The following is an 18,988-nucleotide window of genomic DNA, read 5'->3' on the forward strand; positions in this document are numbered from 1 at the left end:
TGTAGATTTGTTCCAACACTGGACAGTTCCTGACATGGACAGAGGTGTCAGCAGAGAGCACTGTGGTCAGACTGGAAAGAACTACACAACTTCCTGTGGAGCATACAGCAGCTGATAAGTACTGGAAGGATAAAATTTTTTTAATAGAAGTAATTTACAAATCTGTTTAACTTTCTGGCACCAGCTGATATATATATATATAAAAAAAATTGTTTTCCCCTTAAGTACCCCTTTAAAGGGGTTATCCAGGATTAGAAAAACACCGCCCCTGTCCTCAGGCTGTGTGCGGTATTACACCTAGTCTCTATTTACTTTAATGGAACTGAGCTGCAATTCCACACCCAACCTGAGGACAGGGGTGGCGCTGTTTTGGAAGAAAGTGGTAATTGTTTTTCTAATTCTGGGAGACTCCTTTAGGCGGGCGGAGCTGCACCCACTAAATATTACCAAGGAACAATCGGGGAGGCTGTAAAAAAAATAAAAATAAAAAAAAAAGTCACAAAAGTCCCTCTGAGCCCCCTTAACTTTATTATTAGAGCTTTGTGGGGTCACATGACCTTCCCCTGCAGTCCTGACTTGTGCAACGAAGCAGTCAGGAGGCGGGACTTACTTTCCGGCCTCCTGATTGGTTTTTAAAGTAATATTTAGTTGGTGCAGTTAGATCTGTTACCGTGTTTCCCAATCTGTAGCATTCCAGCTGCTGCAGAACTACAACTCCCAGCATGCTCGAGCTGATTCAAAGCGACAACTTTTACAAGACTTTTGTCAGGGCATGCTGGGAATTGTAGTGTTGCATCATTTGTAAAGGAATTCCCACAAAGCCCTGACACAAAAAGCTTTATTAATGTTGCAAAACTACAACTCCCAGCATGTTCAGGGAAAAATGGAGTTGTAGTTTTGCAACAGCTGGAGGCACACTGGTTGGAGAAAACACTGCTCTCTCTCCTGCAGATGCAAAACTACAACTCCCAGCATGCCCAGGTAAAACAAGTTTTGCGACAGTTTTGTAAGGGCATGTTGGGAGTTGTAGTTTTGCTGCATTTGTAAAAGTATTGCAAAACTACAACTCCCATTGTTCCCGGACAGCCAACGGCTGTCCGGGCACAATGGGGGGTTGTAGTTTTGCAACAGCTGGAGGCACACTAGTTGGGAAACACTGCTTTTTCCAGCTAATGCAAAACTACAACTCCCAGCATTCCTAGGTAAAAATGTTGAAAGAGTTGTAAAAGTTTTGCAAGTGCACGTTGGGAGTTGTAGTTTATCAATGTTAATAAACCTTAAAGGACAACTGCAGCGATATGACACTTATCCCCAGGATAGGAGATAAGTGTTTGATTGCGGGGGGTCCGAGCGCTGGGACCCCCCGCGGTCTCCCTAACGGGGCGCTAATGGTGAGCGCTAAGGCGCGTAGCGTCAGCCTAGAGGTCGACGGTGACGCCCCGTCTCCTCCCCGTCCCCATACAGTTCTATTGGGGGAGGCACGAATGCTGCCTCCCCGCCTCTCCCATAGAGATGTATGGAGGAGGCGTGGCGGCTGCAACGTCATGCTGAGGCCGGCACGCCCCCTGCACGGGACAGCCGCGGCCCCGTACAGGAGATCACAGGGGGTCCCAGCGGTCGGACCCCCCGCGATCAAACACTTATCCCCTAGGGGATAAGGGTTAATCACGCTGAAGATGTCCTTTAAAACAGTTCTTCCAGGGTGTACATAGATTTATTGTAAAGCTAAACCTCCTGCCCAGGGCATGCTGGGATTTAGTTTTTTTAAACAGCTGGAGAGCCACAGGTTGGGGAACCCTACTCTAAAGGAACCTTATCTGGGTGGAGATTCCCTTTAAATAGCAGACATGTGCAGTGCAGTATTACGGATGCAGCGTGGCCCCGGGGAGTCACTGCAGACGTGGCAGGGACAAGGAATGGGATTCTATGGCAGTAAGTCGTGGTCCTGGCGTTCAGATTGTCAGCATCCAAATAAAGGGGAGATAGCAGCCGAGAACGGGAGCCGAAACTCCAATCATTCTCATCGAGTTCCAATCACCTTGCTGCGATATCGGGGGCCGCAGAGTATTAGGGGGTTGATTAGTTTTGTATCGGGCGCCCTGAGCCGCAGGATAAAGGATAGCACCACCCCGTGTGGGGTCAGTGTGCCCAGCACAAGGCTTACCGGGGGTCTCTGTTGTGTGTAGGGTCTTATCCCGGGGAGACCCCCGGCTCCGGCCGCCCATTTATAGGGTCAGATTTTACACGCGGCGATACGAATAGGAAGTGGTTGATTCTCCTTTCTGCAGCATCGATACTGAGAGCTCAGAGGTGCGAGTCCACTGGATGGGACCCATATGTAGGTCCTGGAAGCCTGGGTGCAGGATGGTGGTGGTCCTGGAAGCTGTGAGCAGATCCAATGCACTGCTGGATCCCCCCCAACTAAGGCCTGGTGGGCAGGTGTGGGGGGGGGGTCTTTGTAGAGGGCACTGGAGAGTATTAGGAGAAGAGGGTTCTTTGTAGGTATTACAGTGCACTGTAGGTTATACATCGGAGGTCCCTACAGTGGTTTCATTTTGTGCACTGCAGTATAAGGGGTCCGATGGGGAGCACTGCAGTATAAGGGGTCCGATGGGGAGCACTGCAGTATAGGGGGTCCGATGGGGAGCACTGCAGTATAGGGGGTCCGGTGGGGAGCACTGCAGTATAGGGGGTCCGGTGGGGAGCACTGCAGTATAAGGGGTCCGGTGGGGAGCACTGCAGTATAAGGGGTCCGGTGGGGAGCACTGCAGTATAAGGGGTCCGGTGGGGAGCACTGCAGTATAGGGGGTCCGGTGGGGAGCACTGCAGTATAGGGGGTCCGGTGGGGAGCACTGCAGTATAGGGGGTCCGGTGGGGAGCACTGCAGTATAGGGGGTCCGGTGGGGAGCACTGCAGTATAGGGGGTCCGGTGGGGAGCACTGCAGTATAAGGGGTCCGATGGGGAGCACTGCAGTATAAGGGGTCCGATGGGGAGCACTGCAGTATAAGGGGTCCGATGGGGAGCACTGCAGTATAAGGGGTCCGATGGGGAGCACTGCAGAGCGGGCACACATCATACACAGTGCACTGCAAACTTGGTTCACCAGGGTCTTCATACAGTGCATTTAAGTTTAGGGGATGTTCATACAGTGCACTAGAGGTTAGGGGTCAGTTCACTGGAGATAAGGGGTGTAGGGTCGTCATACAGTGCACTGGAGATTAGGGGTGTAGGGTCGTCATACAGTGCACTGGAGATTAGGGGTGTAGGGTCGTCATACAGTGCACTGGAGATTAGGGGTTCAGGGTCTTCATACAGTGCACTGGAGATTAGGGGTTCAGGGTCTTCATACAGTGCACTGGAGATTAGGGGTTCAGGGTCTTCATACAGTGCACTGGAGATTAGGGGTGTAGGGTCATCATACAGTGCACTGGAGATTAGGGGTTAAGGGTCTTCATACAGTGCACTGGAGATTAGGGGTTCAGGGTCTTCATACAGTGCACTGGAGATTAGGGGTTCAGGGTCTTCATACAGTGCACTGTAGATTAGGGGTGTAGGGTCTTCATACAGTGCACTGGAGATTAGGGGTGTAGGGTCTTTATACAGTGCACTGGAGATTAGGGGTGTAGGGTCTTCATACAGTGCACTGGAGATTAGGGGTGTAGGGTCGTCATACAGTGCACTGGAGATTAGGGGTGTAGGGTCGTCATACAGTGCACTGGAGATTAGGGGTGCAGGGTCTTCATACAGTGCACTGGAGATTAGGGGTGTAGGGTCGTCATACAGTGCACTGGAGATTAGGGGTGTAGGGTCTTCATACAGTGCACTGGAGATTAGGGGTGTAGGGTCGTCATACAGTGCACTGGAGATTAGGGGTGCAGGGTCTTCATACAGTGCACTGGAGATTAGGGGTGCAGGGTCTTCATACAGTGCACTGGAGATTAGGGGTGTAGGGTCGTCATACAGTGCACTGGAGATTAGGGGTGTAGGGTCTTCATACAGTGCACTGGAGATAAGGGGTGCAGGGTCTTCATACAGTGCACTGGAGATTAGGGGTGTAGGGTCGTCATACAGTGCACTGGAGATTAGGGGTGCAGGGTCTTCATACAGTGCACTGGAGAGTAGGGGTGTAGGGTCTTCATACAGTGCACTGGAGATTAGGGGTGTAGGGTCGTCATACAGTGCACTGGAGATTAGGGGTGTAGGGTCTTCATACAGTGCACTGGAGATTAGGGGTGCAGGGTCTTCAATGTACTAGGACACATTCTTCTCAGACCCGGAGGCTGGGGGGCCATGTTGCACTGCAGGGATTGGGATTACAGTTCCTCCTTCTTCTTCCCCAGCTTTACGTGATCCATTTCTCTGAGCGACCGTATGAACGAAATAAACGCAGATTCCTGATTCAGAGAGAAAACGTAATTACTAATCTGTCATCCCCTGACCCCCCCCCCCTCCCCCATCCAGAAGGACACTCACCGAGCGCTCCCCGTTGTACTTCTCGGTGAACTTCCCATAGTTGTAGTAGCTGAAGGTGGGGAAGCCCTCCACCCCCTCCTGCTTACACAGATCCTGGTTCTTCTCTTTGGTGCAGTCCACAGCGGCGTACGCGATCTGTAAGGTAAAGCAGCGTGTCAGCAGACCAGGTCATGTGATGCTTTCTACGCAGAAAGACAACGGCCAGCACGGTGCATGGAAAATATAAGAGTTCATTTAAGCTTAAAGGGGTACTCCACTGCCCAGTGTTCGAAACATTTATTTCTGTACACATTGTGCATGCTGCAGGGGTCAACCACACCCCCCTTGTGATGTCACAACACGCCCCCTCAATGCAAGTCTATGGGAGGGGGTGTGGCTGACTTCCGAACGCTGGCCAGTGATGTACCGCTTTAAAGTTCAGTAAAAACACAAATGTGTCTCCACGTAAAAACAGAAATGGCGGCTCAAACCAGCAGAAGGGTTAATTCTGTCTGGTAAAATGAGACCTGATCTAAAGGAGACGAGCGTCGGAGGGAACACGACCGATCCGCGTATTTACTGAGGGAAATGAATTCGATCAGACGCCGCCGCAGAGAACAGCCAGATATATCGGCGTCTATTAATACCGCCATGTTTGCCTTTTATTTCCATTCAATTCTTGTCAGACGGGCGGAAATTGAAAAGTGAATTATTATTATTATTTCTGACTAATCTGCAAATACCGGAGGAGAGATGGCGGCGGAAGAGGCCGAGAGCCACAGAAGAATATCGTCTGAGGAGAATGGCGCCGAGTACTGGGAAGAGCGCGTCTGCAAAATCAGATCAAATGCTGACTATGGATTAGTCTGGACGAGCGGTTTGTGGTACTACAACTCCCAGCAACACCTTATTGTACCGATCACAGCCAGGTTTGTGACCAACTTGTTTTATGCAAATAATTCTTAATCATCCCTAAATAAAAAAGTTAGGGGGGGGGGGGGGGGGGGTCCTATCTTGTTTATATTAATTATTTGCATTTTCTGATAATTTCTCGACCATCTGTCAGCACAAGTGACTAGGTAGGTATTTTCCGCTGGATGCGCATGTGGTGATTATGATTTCATTATAAAAACACGGAAACAGAGCGGAAACCCATCAAAAATCTACACCAACCCGAGCAGAGATTTTTTCTATATTTAATTTTTTAACAATTTGTGAATACAGCCTCAGGGCAGATGTATAACTTCTATATATCCTGATCCTATAGACACAGCAGTATACAGATAGAGCTGGAGGGGAGGTGTATAACTACTATATATCCTGATACTATAGACACAGCAGTATACAGATAGAGCTGGAGGGGAGGTGTATAACTACTATATATCCAGATCCCATAGAGATATCAGCAGTATACAGATAGAGCTGGAGGGGAGGTGTATAACTTCTATATATCCTGATCCTATAGACACAGCAGTATACAGATAGAGCTGGAGGGGAGGTGTATAACTTCTATATATCCTGATCCTATAGACACAGCAGTATACAGATAGAGCTGGAGGGGAGGTGTATAACTACTATATATCCTGATACTATAGACGCAGCAGTATACAGATAGAGCTGTAGGGGAGTGTATAACTTCTATATATCCTGATCCTATAGACGCATCAGTATACAGATAGAGCTGGAGGGGAGGTGTATAACTTCTATATATCCTGATCCTATAGACACAGCAGTATACAGATAGAGCTGGAGGGGAGGTGTATAACTACTATATATCCTGATCCTATAGACACAGCAGTATACAGATAGAGCTGTAGGGGAGGTGTATAACTTCTATATATCCTGATCCTATAGACGCAGCAGTATACAGATAGAGCTGGAGGGAAGGTGTATAACTTCTATATATCCTGATCCTATAGACGCAGCAGTATACAGATAGAGCTGGAGGGGAGGTGTATAACCATTATATATCCCGATTCTATAGACGCAGCAGTATACAGAGAGCTGGAGGGGAGGTGTATAACTTCTATATATCCTGATCCTATAGAGAAAGCAGCAGTATACAGATAGAGCTGGAGGGGAGGTGTATACTATATATCCTGATCCTATAGAGATAGCAGCAGTATACAGATAGAGCTGGAGGGGAGGTGTATAATTATTATATATCCTGATCCCATAGAGATAACAGCAGCAGTATACAGATAGAGCTGGAGGGGAGGTGTATAATTATTATATATCCTGATCTCATAGAGATAACAGCAGTATACAGATAGAGCTGGAGAGGAGGTGCATAACTACTATATATCCTGATTCTATAGAGATAGCAGCAGCAGTATACAGATAGAGCTGGAGAGGAGGTGCATAACTACTATATATCCTGATCCCATAGAGATAGCAGCAGCAGTATACAGATAGAGCAGGAGGGGAGGTGTATAACTGCTATATATCCTGATCCATAGAAATAGCAGCAGTATACAGATAGAGCTAGAGGGGAGGGGGCTGGGAGTTACCAGGAGGGATCTAATAGGTAATGATGTCATCATGTACTTCACTTTCTCAGACACATAAAACTAGTGTTTCCCACCCAGGCTGCCCCCAGCTGTTGCTAAACTACAACTCTCAGCATGCCCGGAAAGCCATTGGCTTTCCGGGCATGCTGAGAGTTGTAGTTTTGCAACAGCTGGAGGCACCATGGTTGGGAAACACTGGCCTACTACACTAAATAACAAGCGCCTGTTTTTTCGCACTCACCTTGCGATCTTCTTTGAACTCCTCTGCCGCGGTCGTGAAATCGGGAACTGCGTTTTTGCAGTGAGGACACCCTGAAAAAGGAGGAGACTGTTACAATGTAACAAAAAGATGGCTACACGACATATACAGGGACCTAAGATTACTATAAAGAAGAGAAATCACCAATGTGAGGGGCCGGCCTGCAGTGTAAAGAATGGAGGATGAACAACAACGCTAACGCCTCCCTCTACCAATAAATTAGCATTTCTGGCGTTTTCCCTTACGCCAATTACTTGCAGTCACCAATAATCAATTTGCTTCATTGATCTGACGCCCCTCGTCCTGATCGCTTCTGACAGAGGAGGATAAAACCAATTGTCCCGTCGGGAGCGTCAAAGGGGCCAATAACATCCGGACGCTTTTAGGACCGAGCGACGCCTGTGCCTGGACTGCTCCGCGAGACGCCATTCATAAAAGGCATTGCGACAAATTAGGAGTTGCCACAATGAATCGCCGAACGCCGCAGCTTTCATGTCACAAGCAATTAACTGTAATTACGCTACGGAAAATGGACGAGGCGAAGCGCTAATGAGGGAGATAGCGGAGAACAAAGGAGAATGCGAGCGGCGCAGAGATTGTGGAGGAGCTTAACGACAATGTTTATTATGAGAGGAAGGAGGGTGACGCGGGGTTAATACACTTCTGTGAACGCAAAGAAACAGAAAGGAGACAAATTAATGGAGGAAAATAATTTATTCCCCCCCCCCACCCCCAAACACATGCACGCTCAGCCCAGCCAACAAAACATGTGTTATCAGTAAGCAAAGGAAATAGCTCCCTCTGTCCTCCTCCCTCCAGACCCCTCTATCCTCCTCCTCCTCCTCCTCCAGACCCCTCTATCCTCCTCCTCCTCCAGACCCCTCTATCCTCCTCCTCCTCCAGACCCCTCTGTCCTCCTCCTCCTCCAGACCCCTCTATCCTCCTCCCTCCAGACCCCTCTATCCTCCTCCCTCCAGACCCCTCTATCCTCCTCCCTCCAGACCCCTCTATCCTCCTCCCTCCAGACCCCTCTATCCTCCTCCCTCCAGACCCCTCTATCCTCCTCCCTCCAGACCCCTCTATCCTCCTCCCTCCAGACCCCTCTATCCTCCTCCCTCCAGACCCCTCTATCCTCCTCCCTCCAGACCCCTCTATCCACCTCCCTCCAGACCCCTCTATCCTCCTCCCTCCAGACCCCTCTATCCTCCTCCCTCCAGACCCCTCTGTCCTCCTCCTCCTCCAGACCCCTCTATCCTCCTCCCTCCAGACCCCTCTATCCACCTCCCTCCAGACCCCTCTGTCCTCCTCCTCCCTCCAGACCCCTCTATCCTCCTCCCTCCAGACCCCTCTATCCTCCTCCCTCCAGACCCCTCTATCCTCCTCCCTCCAGACCCCTCTATCCTCCTCCCTCCAGACCCCTCTATCCACCTCTCTCCAGACCCCTCTATCCTCCTCCTCCAGACCCCTCTATCCTCCTCCCTCCAGACTCCTTCTGTCCTCCTCCTCCAGACCCCTCTATCCTCCTCCCTCCAGACCCCTCTATCCTCCTCCCTCCAGACCCCTCTATCCTCCTCCCTCCAGACCCCTCTATCCTCCTCCCTCCAGACCCCTCTATCCTCCTCCCTCCAGACCCCTCTATCCTCCTCCCTCCAGACCCCTCTATCCTCCTCCCTCCAGACCCCTCTATCCTCCTCCCTCCAGACCCCTCTATCCTCCTCCCTCCAGACCCCTCTATCCACCTCCCTCCAGACCCCTCTATCCACCTCCCTCCAGACCCCTCTGTCCTCCTCCTCCTCCAGACCCCTCTATCCACCTCCCTCCAGACCCCTCTGTCCTCCTCCTCCTCCAGACCCCTCTATCCACCTCCCTCCAGACCCCTCTGTCCTCCTCCTCCTCCAGACCCCCTCTGTCCTCCTCCAGACCCCTCTATCCACCTCCCTCCAGACCCCTCTATCCATCTCTCTCCAGACCCCTCTATCCTCCTCCCTCCAGACCCCTCTGTCTCCCCTCTGCTCACCCAGAATGCACTGCTCTGTAGTAGCTCGATGAACAGCATGAATGTCACATGACTGTTATTATACATATACGTTGTAACAAACCCTCAGATCTGTGTAATCAAGACAAGTAAGTACTTGTATAAACCCATCACTATAAACATTCACTGAACGAGATTGTAAATGAGCAGTATTATAGGAGTGAGTTGCAGAACCTCTCATGGTGCTGTATGTACATAGACGGAGCGATGCCTATATACACTGCACAAGAACCGCCAGCACCTGAAGGGTTAACCCGCTTCTCAGACTTCATTCAGGACCCCGTGTGGATGGTTACAAATCCCATAATCCCCTGTTATCTTGGATCAGACACATTTTAAGGCTGCACTAAGAACCCCATAGAGGAAGCAACACAGATGTCTCCACATCAAACAGTTCGCTGCCCGGCCAGCGCCCCCTGCAGGCAGGAACATCACTGAACTCAGCACGAAAAGAAGAGGAGAGGGGGCAGATGAAGACGCAAAACGGAGAAAGAACACGGACGCTGCGATCATCAACATTTATCAGCAAATTCTGTCAAAAAAATATATAGTTCTGCCAGCACTGACACTTAAAAATCCTTTACGCACTAAACACGTTTCGGACAGGACGACCTTATTCATGGTTTGAGTGTAAGACCCTGTCATCCAAAATGCATTAGAGTGTATTGGAGTGCATTTCGCTTGTGTTTTTTCAATACTTGTATGTCTTTACTTTTTTTTTTATACTTTTGTACCTGTCAGGTCCCACAAAAAAAAATTGTTTCATTTCTCAGTACCTCATCCGGATCATGTACATGTAATTTGTATGTATCACCCATATTCCAGTAAAAAAATAACATATTACAGCTGCTCAATGTCTTTTTCATCTTCACAAAGGGAGGGGGCATGTCCTTCTCTAGTCTGCACTGTGATGGCTCCTCCCCTCCCTCACTCACTCTGCTGACTCACTGCTTTCAGGAGCCTGGCAGCCCTGCTCTGACTGCTGTACTCTAGCACCAAAGACAATATGGTGACTGTATAACTTACCGTATATACTCTAGTATAAGCCGAGTTTTTCAGCACGATTTTTCGTGCTGAAAACACCCCCCTCGGCTTATACTCGAGTGAACTCTCCACCCGCAGTGGTCTTCAACCTGCGGACCTCCAGAGGTTTCAAAACTACAACTCCCAGCAAGCCCGGGCAGCCATCGGCTGTCCGGGCTTGCTGGGAGTTGTAGTTTTGAAACCTCCGGAGGTCCGCAGGTTGAAGACCACTGCGGCTTTCGACATCATCCAGCCCCCTCTCACCCCCTTTAGTTCTGTACAGTACTCGCCTCCGCTCGGCGCTGGTCCGGTGCTGCAGGACTGTCCGGAGAGGAGGTGGTCCGGTGGGATAGTGGTTCCGGGCTGCTATCTTCACCGGGGAGGCCTCTTCTAAGCGCTTCGGGCCCGGCCCCAGAATAGTCACGTTGCCTTGACGACGACGCAGAGGTACGTTCATTACCAACGTCCTTCTGCGTCATCGTCCAGGCAACGCCTCTATTCCGGGCCCGCAGCGCGGAGAAGAGGCCTCCCCGGTGAAGATAGCAGCCCGGAACCACTATCCCACCGGACCACCTCCTCTCCGGACAGCCCTGCAGCACCGGACCAGTGCCGAGCGGAGGTGAGTACTGTACAGAACTAAAGGGGGTGAGAGGGGGCTGGATGATGACGAAGGCCGCAGTGGTCTTCAACCTGCGGACCTCCGGAGGTTTCAAAACTACAACTCCCAGCAAGCCCGGACAGCCGATGGCTGCCCGGGCTTGCTGGGAGTTGTAGTTTTGAAACCTCTGGAGGTCCGCAGGTTGAAAACCACTGAGGGCGGATGACGACAAGAGGATGATGAAGGGGGGGTGTGGGATGATGAAGGGGGGGGGGTGTGGGATGATTACAAGGGGATGATGAAGGGGGGTGGGGATGATGACAAGGGGATGATGAAGGGGGGTGTGGGATGATTACAAGGGGATGAAGGGGGGGGTGTGGGATGATGACAAGGGGATGATGAAGGGGGGGTGTGGGATGATGACAAGGGGATGATGACAGGTGATGATGATGACGGTCTGGATGATGACAGGCGGTGATGATGATGAGGATGAGGATGTTAATGACGGGGGTCTGGATGATGACAGGGGGGGGATGATGTATTTCCCACCCTAGGCTTATACTCGAGTCAATAACTTTTCCTGGGATTTTGGGTTGAAATTAGGGGCCTCGGCTTATACTCGGGTCGGCTTATACTCGAGTATATACGGTACATCTTCCTATGCCATTCATGTGTGTCATCCTTTTCCAGTCCTATAATGCTGGGACTTGTTTTACAGCAGTGTTGCCCTCAGCTGTGTGCCTACAGCTTTTGCAAACTTCAACTCCCAGTATGCCCAGACATCCTTTGACTGTCCAGGCATGCGTGGAGTTGTAGTTTTGCAACAGCTGGAGGCACATGGTTAGTAAAACTGCAGGCTGTGTTCCTCCTGCAGCCTTGTCAATCAACCATCACATGTCCATGACCTTGGACACGCTCATGCTGCTGTGGGACTCATCAGTGTTCCAGGAGGTATGGGGACCCCTAGTGGTGGAATTTTCAAAGGCATTTTTCTTTAATAAAACATGAACATTTTTAAAGAACTATATTAGAAAAACTATTGTATTGCCAAGATGTACAACATCTAAATAGGTGCCCATTGATTTAAATACATTAAGTGTCGGTGCTGGCCCAACAATTTTTTTCTGACTTTACCATTGAAGACCTTCTACCGCTTATCCCAGGCAAAGTGAAGATCAAAGATCAATTTACCTTTACTGTATTTAGATCATCAACATTTGTCTTGGTTTTAGTGTATAAGAATCATATTTTCAAGTTTTTTTTTTTTTTTTTTGCATTTCAGGTCTTTTTAGCTGTAATGTATTTTTTACTGCTTTTTAACCCAATTTTATGCACTTTTTTTTATTTTTTTTAAACAACCTTTAAATTTTTTTTTGCATTTTTCGTTTAGCTGTAATTTTCAAGCCTTTTTAAAATTAAGACACATGGAAGAAATGGGAGTTTATTGGGGGGAATTTATCATTGTCTTTTGTCTTAATTTTGGTGGATATTTTTATTTGCAAGTGCAAATTTAAATTTTTTTTATATTTTTTGCAAAAAGGACTTGATAGTTTGATTGTGTATGCAATGGCGAGAAAGGTATGGAGGGGGAATTCTCACAAATATAAAACGCAAAGCGCAAGAAATAGGAATAAAAATTACGAATTTTAAGGAATAAAAGTGTGCGTTTTGGGCAAGGTACAACATCTGCATTTTGCATTTGTTCATGTTGATCAGTGGTTTCTAGAGATGAGCGAACTTTTGAAAGATTCGGTCGATTCGCCGAATTTTTAAAAAACATTCAGTTTGATCCGAATTTATTAGCGGCGAATCTATATAAAAAAAAAAGGGCTATTTGTGGCCTACAGAGAGCCTCAATTGGGGTATAGAATAGAACACTTTGCTGTGTTCTAACATGCATATGGAGTGTGCTGGGGTAGTGAAATAATACTGTTATTCAGAATTACATGCAGATTGACAGAGCCTGGTGGTGGCATCAGTGTGAGGTGACCATATAGTGGCTGAACGATACAGTGTGAAGGTGTTGGCAGCATGAGGAGACCATTTAGTGGCTGAATGACACAGCCTGGAGGTGGCATCAGTGTGAGGAGACCATATAGTGGCTGAATGACACAGTGTGAAGGTGTTGGCAGCATGAGGTGACCGTATAGTGGCTGAATGGCACAGTGTGGAGGTGTTGGCAGCATGAGGAGACCATATAGTGACTGAATGACATAGCGTGGAGGTGTTGGCAGCAAGAGGAGACCATATAGTGGCTGAATGACACAGCGTGGATGAGGCTGAAGCATGAGGAGACCATATAGTGTCTGAATGACACAGCGTGGAGGTGGCATCAGTGTGAGGAGACCATATAGAGGCTGAATGACACAGCCTGGAGGTGGCATCAGTGTGAGGAGACCATATAGTGGCTGAATGACACAGTGTGAAGGTGTTGGCAGCATGAGGAGACCATATAGTGGCTGAATGACACAGCGTGGAGGTGTTGGCAGCATGAGGAGACCATATAGTGGCTGAATGACACAGCGTGGAGGTGTTGGCAGCATGAGGAGACCATATAGTGGCTGAATGACACAGCGTGGAGGTGTTGGCAGCATGAGGACACCATATAATGGCTGAATGACATAGCGTGGAGGTGTTGGCAGCATGAGGTGACCATATAGTGGCTGAATGGCACAGTGTGGAGGTGTTGGCAGCATGAGGAGACCATATAGTGACTGAATGACATAGCGTGGAGGTGTTGGCAGCATGAGGAGACCATATAGTGACTGAATGACATAGCGTGGAGGTGTTGGCAGCAAGAGGAGACCATATAGTGGCTGAATGATACAGCCTGGAGGTGGCATCAGTGTGAGGAGACCATATAGTGGCTGAATGACACAGCATGGAGGTGGCATCAGTGTGAGGAGACCATATAGTGGCTGAATGACACAGCGTGGAGGTGTTGGCAGCATGAGGAGACCATATAGTGGATGAATGACATAGCGTGGAGGTGTTGGCAGCATGAGGAGACCATATAGTGGCTGAATGACACAGCGTGGATGAGGCTGAAGCATGAGGAGACCATATAGTGGCTGAATGACACAGCCTGGAGGTGGCATCAGTGTGAGGAGACCATATAGAGGCTGAATGACACAGCCTGGCGGTGGCATCAGTGTGAGGAGACCATATAGTGGCTGAATGACACAGTGTGAAGGTGTTGGCAGCATGAGGAGACCATATAGTGGCTGAATGACACAGCGTGGAGGTGTTGGCAGCATGAGGAGACAATATAGTGGCTGAATGACACAGCGTGGAGGTGTTGGCAGCATGAGGTGACCATATAGTGGCTGAATGGCACAGCGTGGAGGTGTTGGCAGCATGAGGAGACCATATAGTGACTGAATGACATAGCGTGGAGGTGTTGGCAGCATGAGGAGACCATATAGTGGCTGAATGACACAGCGTGGAGGTGTTGGCAGCATGAGGAGACCATATAGTGACTGAATGACATAGCGTGGAGGTGTTGGCAGCATGAGGTGACCATATAGTGGCTGAATGGCACAGTGTGGAGGTGTTGGCAGCATGAGGAGACCATATAGTGACTGAATGACATAGCGTGGAGGTGTTGGCAGCATGAGGAGACCATATAGTGGCTGAATGACACAGCGTGGATGAGGCTGAAGCATGAGGAGACCATATAGTGTCTGAATGACACAGCGTGGAGGTGGCATCAGTGTGAGGAGACCATATAGTGGCTGAATGACACAGTGTGAAGGTGTTGGCAGCATGAGGAGACCATATAGTGGCTGAATGACACAGCGTGGAGGTGTTGGCAGCATGAGGAGACCATATAGTGACTGAATGACACAGCGTGGAGGTGTTGGCAGCATGAGGAGACCATATAGTGACTGAATGACATAGCGTGGAGGTGTTGGCAGCATGAGGAGACCATATAGTGTCTGAATGACACAGCCTGGAGGTGGCATCAGTGTGAGGAGACCATATAGTGGCTGAATGACACAGTGTGAAGGTGTTGGCAGCATGAGGAGACCATATAGTGGCTGAATGACACAGCGTGGAGGTGTTGGCAGCATGAGGAGACCATATAGTGGCTGAATGGCACAGCGTGGAGGTGTTGGCAGCATGAGGAGACCATATAGTGTCTGAATGACACAGCCTGGAGGTGGCATCAGTGTGAGGAGACCATATAGTGGCTGAATGACACAGTGTGAAGGTGTTGGCAGCATGAGGAGACCATATAGTGGCTGAATGACACAGCGTGGAGGTGTTGGCAGCATGAGGAGACCATATAGTGGCTGAATGACACAGTGTGGAGGTGTTGGCAGCATGAGGTGACCATATAGTGGCTGAATGGCACAGCGTGGAGGTGTTGGCAGCATGAGGAGACCATATAGTGGCTGAATGACACAGCGTGGATGAGGCTGAAGCATGAGGATACCATATAGTGTCTGAATGGCACAGCCAGGAGTTGGCAGCAGCATGAGTAGGCACTAGGCCTTCACAATTCCTAAGATTACAAGATGAATTCTGAAATTGAAACCGAAGATTTAGGGTAGATAGTTCGACCATAACAACATTTTTATTCCCAGACCTAGTCCTAGCAGCATCAGTAAACCATATATTGGCTGAATGACACAGCTTGGAGTTGGCTGAAGCATGAGGAGACCATATCGTGTCTGAATGGCACAGCCTGGAGTTGGTGGCAGATGAGGAGACAATAGGGCCTCACAATCTCTAATAAAAGATGATTTGGAATATTTCAATTGAAGATGTATGGTACCTATGCTACCATAAACATATATAGGTAATGTCCTAGGCCCAGCAGCATCACTTAACTATTTAGTTGCTGAATGACACAAACAGGAGCAGGCAGCAGCATGAGTACACAAGAGGGGTTCACAACCCCTAACATTAAAAGGTGAATGTTGAAATCTCTATTGAAGATGCATGTTAGCTAGTGCTACCATCCAAAAATGTAAGGCCCAAGCCCAGAAGTATCAATAAGCCAAGTAGTTCCTGAAACACACAGTCAGGAGCAGGCATCAGCAGTACACCAGAGGGTTTCATAACCCCTTACATTGAAAGATCATTGTCGAAATCTCAATGATTAATGTATTTAGCTCATGCTAAACATCCAAAAATTTAAGGCCCATGCCCAGAAGCATCAATAAGCCAAGTAGTTCCTGGTAGTTATGTGGTATGCACATATGAGGGGGAAAAAATGCGCTACAGTACACTTGGAAAACTTATTTTCGTAAAACAACAGCTAGTGATTGCTTTTGCTTGGACTTTCACAGTATGTAGGCCCTTGACAGATTAACAGGTACAGTACAATATGGTACACTACTTAGATGTAAGTATGTGGTATGCACGTATGAGGGAAGAAAAATGCGCAACTGTACACTTGGAAAACTTATTTTCATAAAACAACAGCTAGTGATTACTTTTGCCGGGACTTTCCCAGTATCTAGACTTGTTACAGATTTACAGATACAAAATAGTAGACTGCTTTGATGTAGCTATGTGGTATGCACATATGAGGGCAGACAAATGCACTACAGTCCGCTTAAAAAAAAAAAAACATTTTTGCAGAGCAGCAGGACACAACTGTGCAGCACCACAAAAAAAAAAAAAAGTGTATTAAACCCAAAATTGCACTCTGCCACAGTGTATTAAGAATGGTGTGAACTGCTGGCTATTATACAGTCTACAGCAGTGGTCTTCAACCTGCGGACCTCCACATGTTGCAAAACTACAACTCCCAGCATACCCGGACAGCCGTTGGCTGTCCGGGCATGCTGGGAGTTGTAGTTTTGCAACATCTGGAGGTCTGCAGGTTGAAGACCACTGGTCTACAGACTAGTATAAGTAGCTGGTCTACAGACTAGTATAAGCAGCTGATGATTTCTTAAGGAAAAAATACACAGAATTGCTCTGAAAAAATCTTTCCTGCCTCCTGTGATAAGGTTGATGAAGTTCAGGAAGCTTGTTGATATGTATGAGGCAACGAAAAGCTATCTGCCCCTCTGCTGAATTAAGTGACTGGGAGGTTTATGGCATAAAATCCTTCTCAGTGACAACAAGCAAAGCACTGCGCTGCTCTCTATCCACAACGCTCATGTGACTAGCAGTAGGCAGTGGAACGCTGCGGTATGATCAATTCAGCATCTCTGTGTAACACACAGCCGTCCTCTCTCTCTCTCTGCAGTGAATGGCATGAAATGAGCAGCTGCAAGATGGCTGCTGATTATATAGGGCTGTGACATCACAGGGGTCAACGAATGCTGATAGGCTGCATCCCGCATGTGATTCAGGGTCATCCCGCCTACCTCCCTTGCCTTGCCAGAATCCCCTGCCCCATGTACTGACACGTGGATCCGCTATTTTAGGTGTCCTGGAACCTGAAACGCTGTTAAATGGAGTTTAATGAAGCAATTCGCGCGATAGAATCGTGGCGATATTTGCATTCGTTGCGAATCGAAAAAAATCCTAAAATTCGTAATGAATTCGGGTTAGTCTGCTTCGATTTGCTCGTCTCTGGTGATTTCCAAACTACATACCACTACTGCAAAACTACAACTCTGGGCGGGGGGGCTCAGGTTGGACCCTGGGCATGCTGGGAGTTGTAGTTTTTGCTATATCCGAACATCCACATTTGTAGACCACCGATCTAGATAAAGTGTATCCTGGTAAAAACTGAACATTTTTCTGTTTACATCCGTCACCATAGACTTCAACGCAAAATATTGACCAGACATTCGAGTTTTGTTTCCGTTTATTTATTTATTTATTTTTTTGATAAAAACAAGATTAAACGGACGCTAAAATGGGCATGAAGTGATGCTTAAAAAGGATCCATTGAAATTAATGAGATCAGTTAATTTCTATTTTCCTGATGCCCGAACAGATCACAGAACCGTAAACGAATCGCAGAATGCAAACGCAGAACCAGTCCTTAGGGCCCATTTCCACTTAGCAGCCATTGCGGTCAATGGGATTCTACACTGGAATTTCTGGCGTTCTTTTGACAGAATTCCATGCAGGATGCATTGCCTTCAATAAGGATGGCGCAGGTCCGCGTGGTCCTAGCACCGGCCGCACTGAAAATCCATGAGAGTAATTTGGTCGAGCAGATGTCCTCAGTTTAAACGTCCCCTTACTTCTCGAAATACAAAAAAATAAATAAAAAATCTACATGTGAACAGAGCCCTATGAGAGTTTGCCTTGTACAAATACATTGTATCATTTCTGAGCAAACCTATAATTCCCTCATTCACTGACAGCAAGCAGAGACCTTGACAATGTGGTTGAATTGATAATTCTGCTACAAAATCAGAAGACCGAGACAGCATTCGGCAGAAAATCACCACCGTCGGCCACGAACCGTAACGGGTTAACATTGCCGCCGCGTAATGAAAAAAAAAAACGTAAAATACAAATCAGCTTAGAATTTGCCACAAAAAGGCGCAAGGTGGATTGTAAAAAAAATAAATAAATAATAATAGTATAATAATAAGTGGGCGCAGAGTGCGGAGTAGAGGCGGCAGAGCAGCGCACTTGTCATGTTCTCCGCGGTGGAGATAATCTCCTTATGTGCGAAGCCTCCAGCAGATGGGAACGTGTCTGAGATTCTGTTTGTTCAGTTTCCTATTATCGGAACAAATGCAAATCCACAAAAGGAATCAAACAAACCCGACCTGATACGGGGGAGACGCAAAACGCTGTAATACCGGGGAATCTGCTGCGCCGAGGCAATTACTGAGAATCAAGGCGAAATGGATCAGGTCAGGGGATAATACATTGTGAGTGGGGGGGGGGGGGGGGCAGGAAGCAGCTTTCAGTCCCTAATGTCCCTTGTTAAATTAAATGTTTTGTCCAGTATAAGAAAAGCTTCGGTTTCTTCCAGAAATAGCGCCACCTTTGTCCTCAGGTTGTGTGTGGTATTGCAGCTCAGTGCCAAATTGTAATACCACACACAACCACCCCCTCAACCCCCCAATTTTTTACCATTTTCAAGATGTCTGCTTCTTGTCACTGAATGTCTAAACTACAATAAGAATCCGGATACAGATTCTAATAGTAAATTGGACATTCACTGACAGGAAGCAGA

General features: G+C 48.1%; 1 protein-coding gene across 1 annotated transcript in view; it reads right to left on the reverse strand.

Annotated features, from left to right (window-relative positions):
* Positions 1 to 207: 207 nt before the first annotated feature.
* Positions 208 to 18,988, reverse strand: part of PDIA5 (protein disulfide isomerase family A member 5) — a 63,675-nt gene continuing 44,894 nt past the window's right edge. Inside the window, exons 14-16 of the mRNA XM_056535371.1 lie at positions 7,205 to 7,275; positions 4,475 to 4,609; positions 208 to 4,395 (exon numbers count right to left, since the gene is read on the reverse strand). Of these exons, the coding sequence (XP_056391346.1) occupies positions 4,315 to 4,395; positions 4,475 to 4,609; positions 7,205 to 7,275 (287 nt within the window). The 3' untranslated portion in view covers positions 208 to 4,314. The remainder of the gene's footprint in view (positions 4,396 to 4,474; positions 4,610 to 7,204; positions 7,276 to 18,988) is intronic.

This window comes from Hyla sarda, chromosome 8 (assembly GCF_029499605.1).
Source record: "Hyla sarda isolate aHylSar1 chromosome 8, aHylSar1.hap1, whole genome shotgun sequence".
NCBI lineage: Eukaryota > Metazoa > Chordata > Amphibia > Anura > Hylidae > Hyla > Hyla sarda.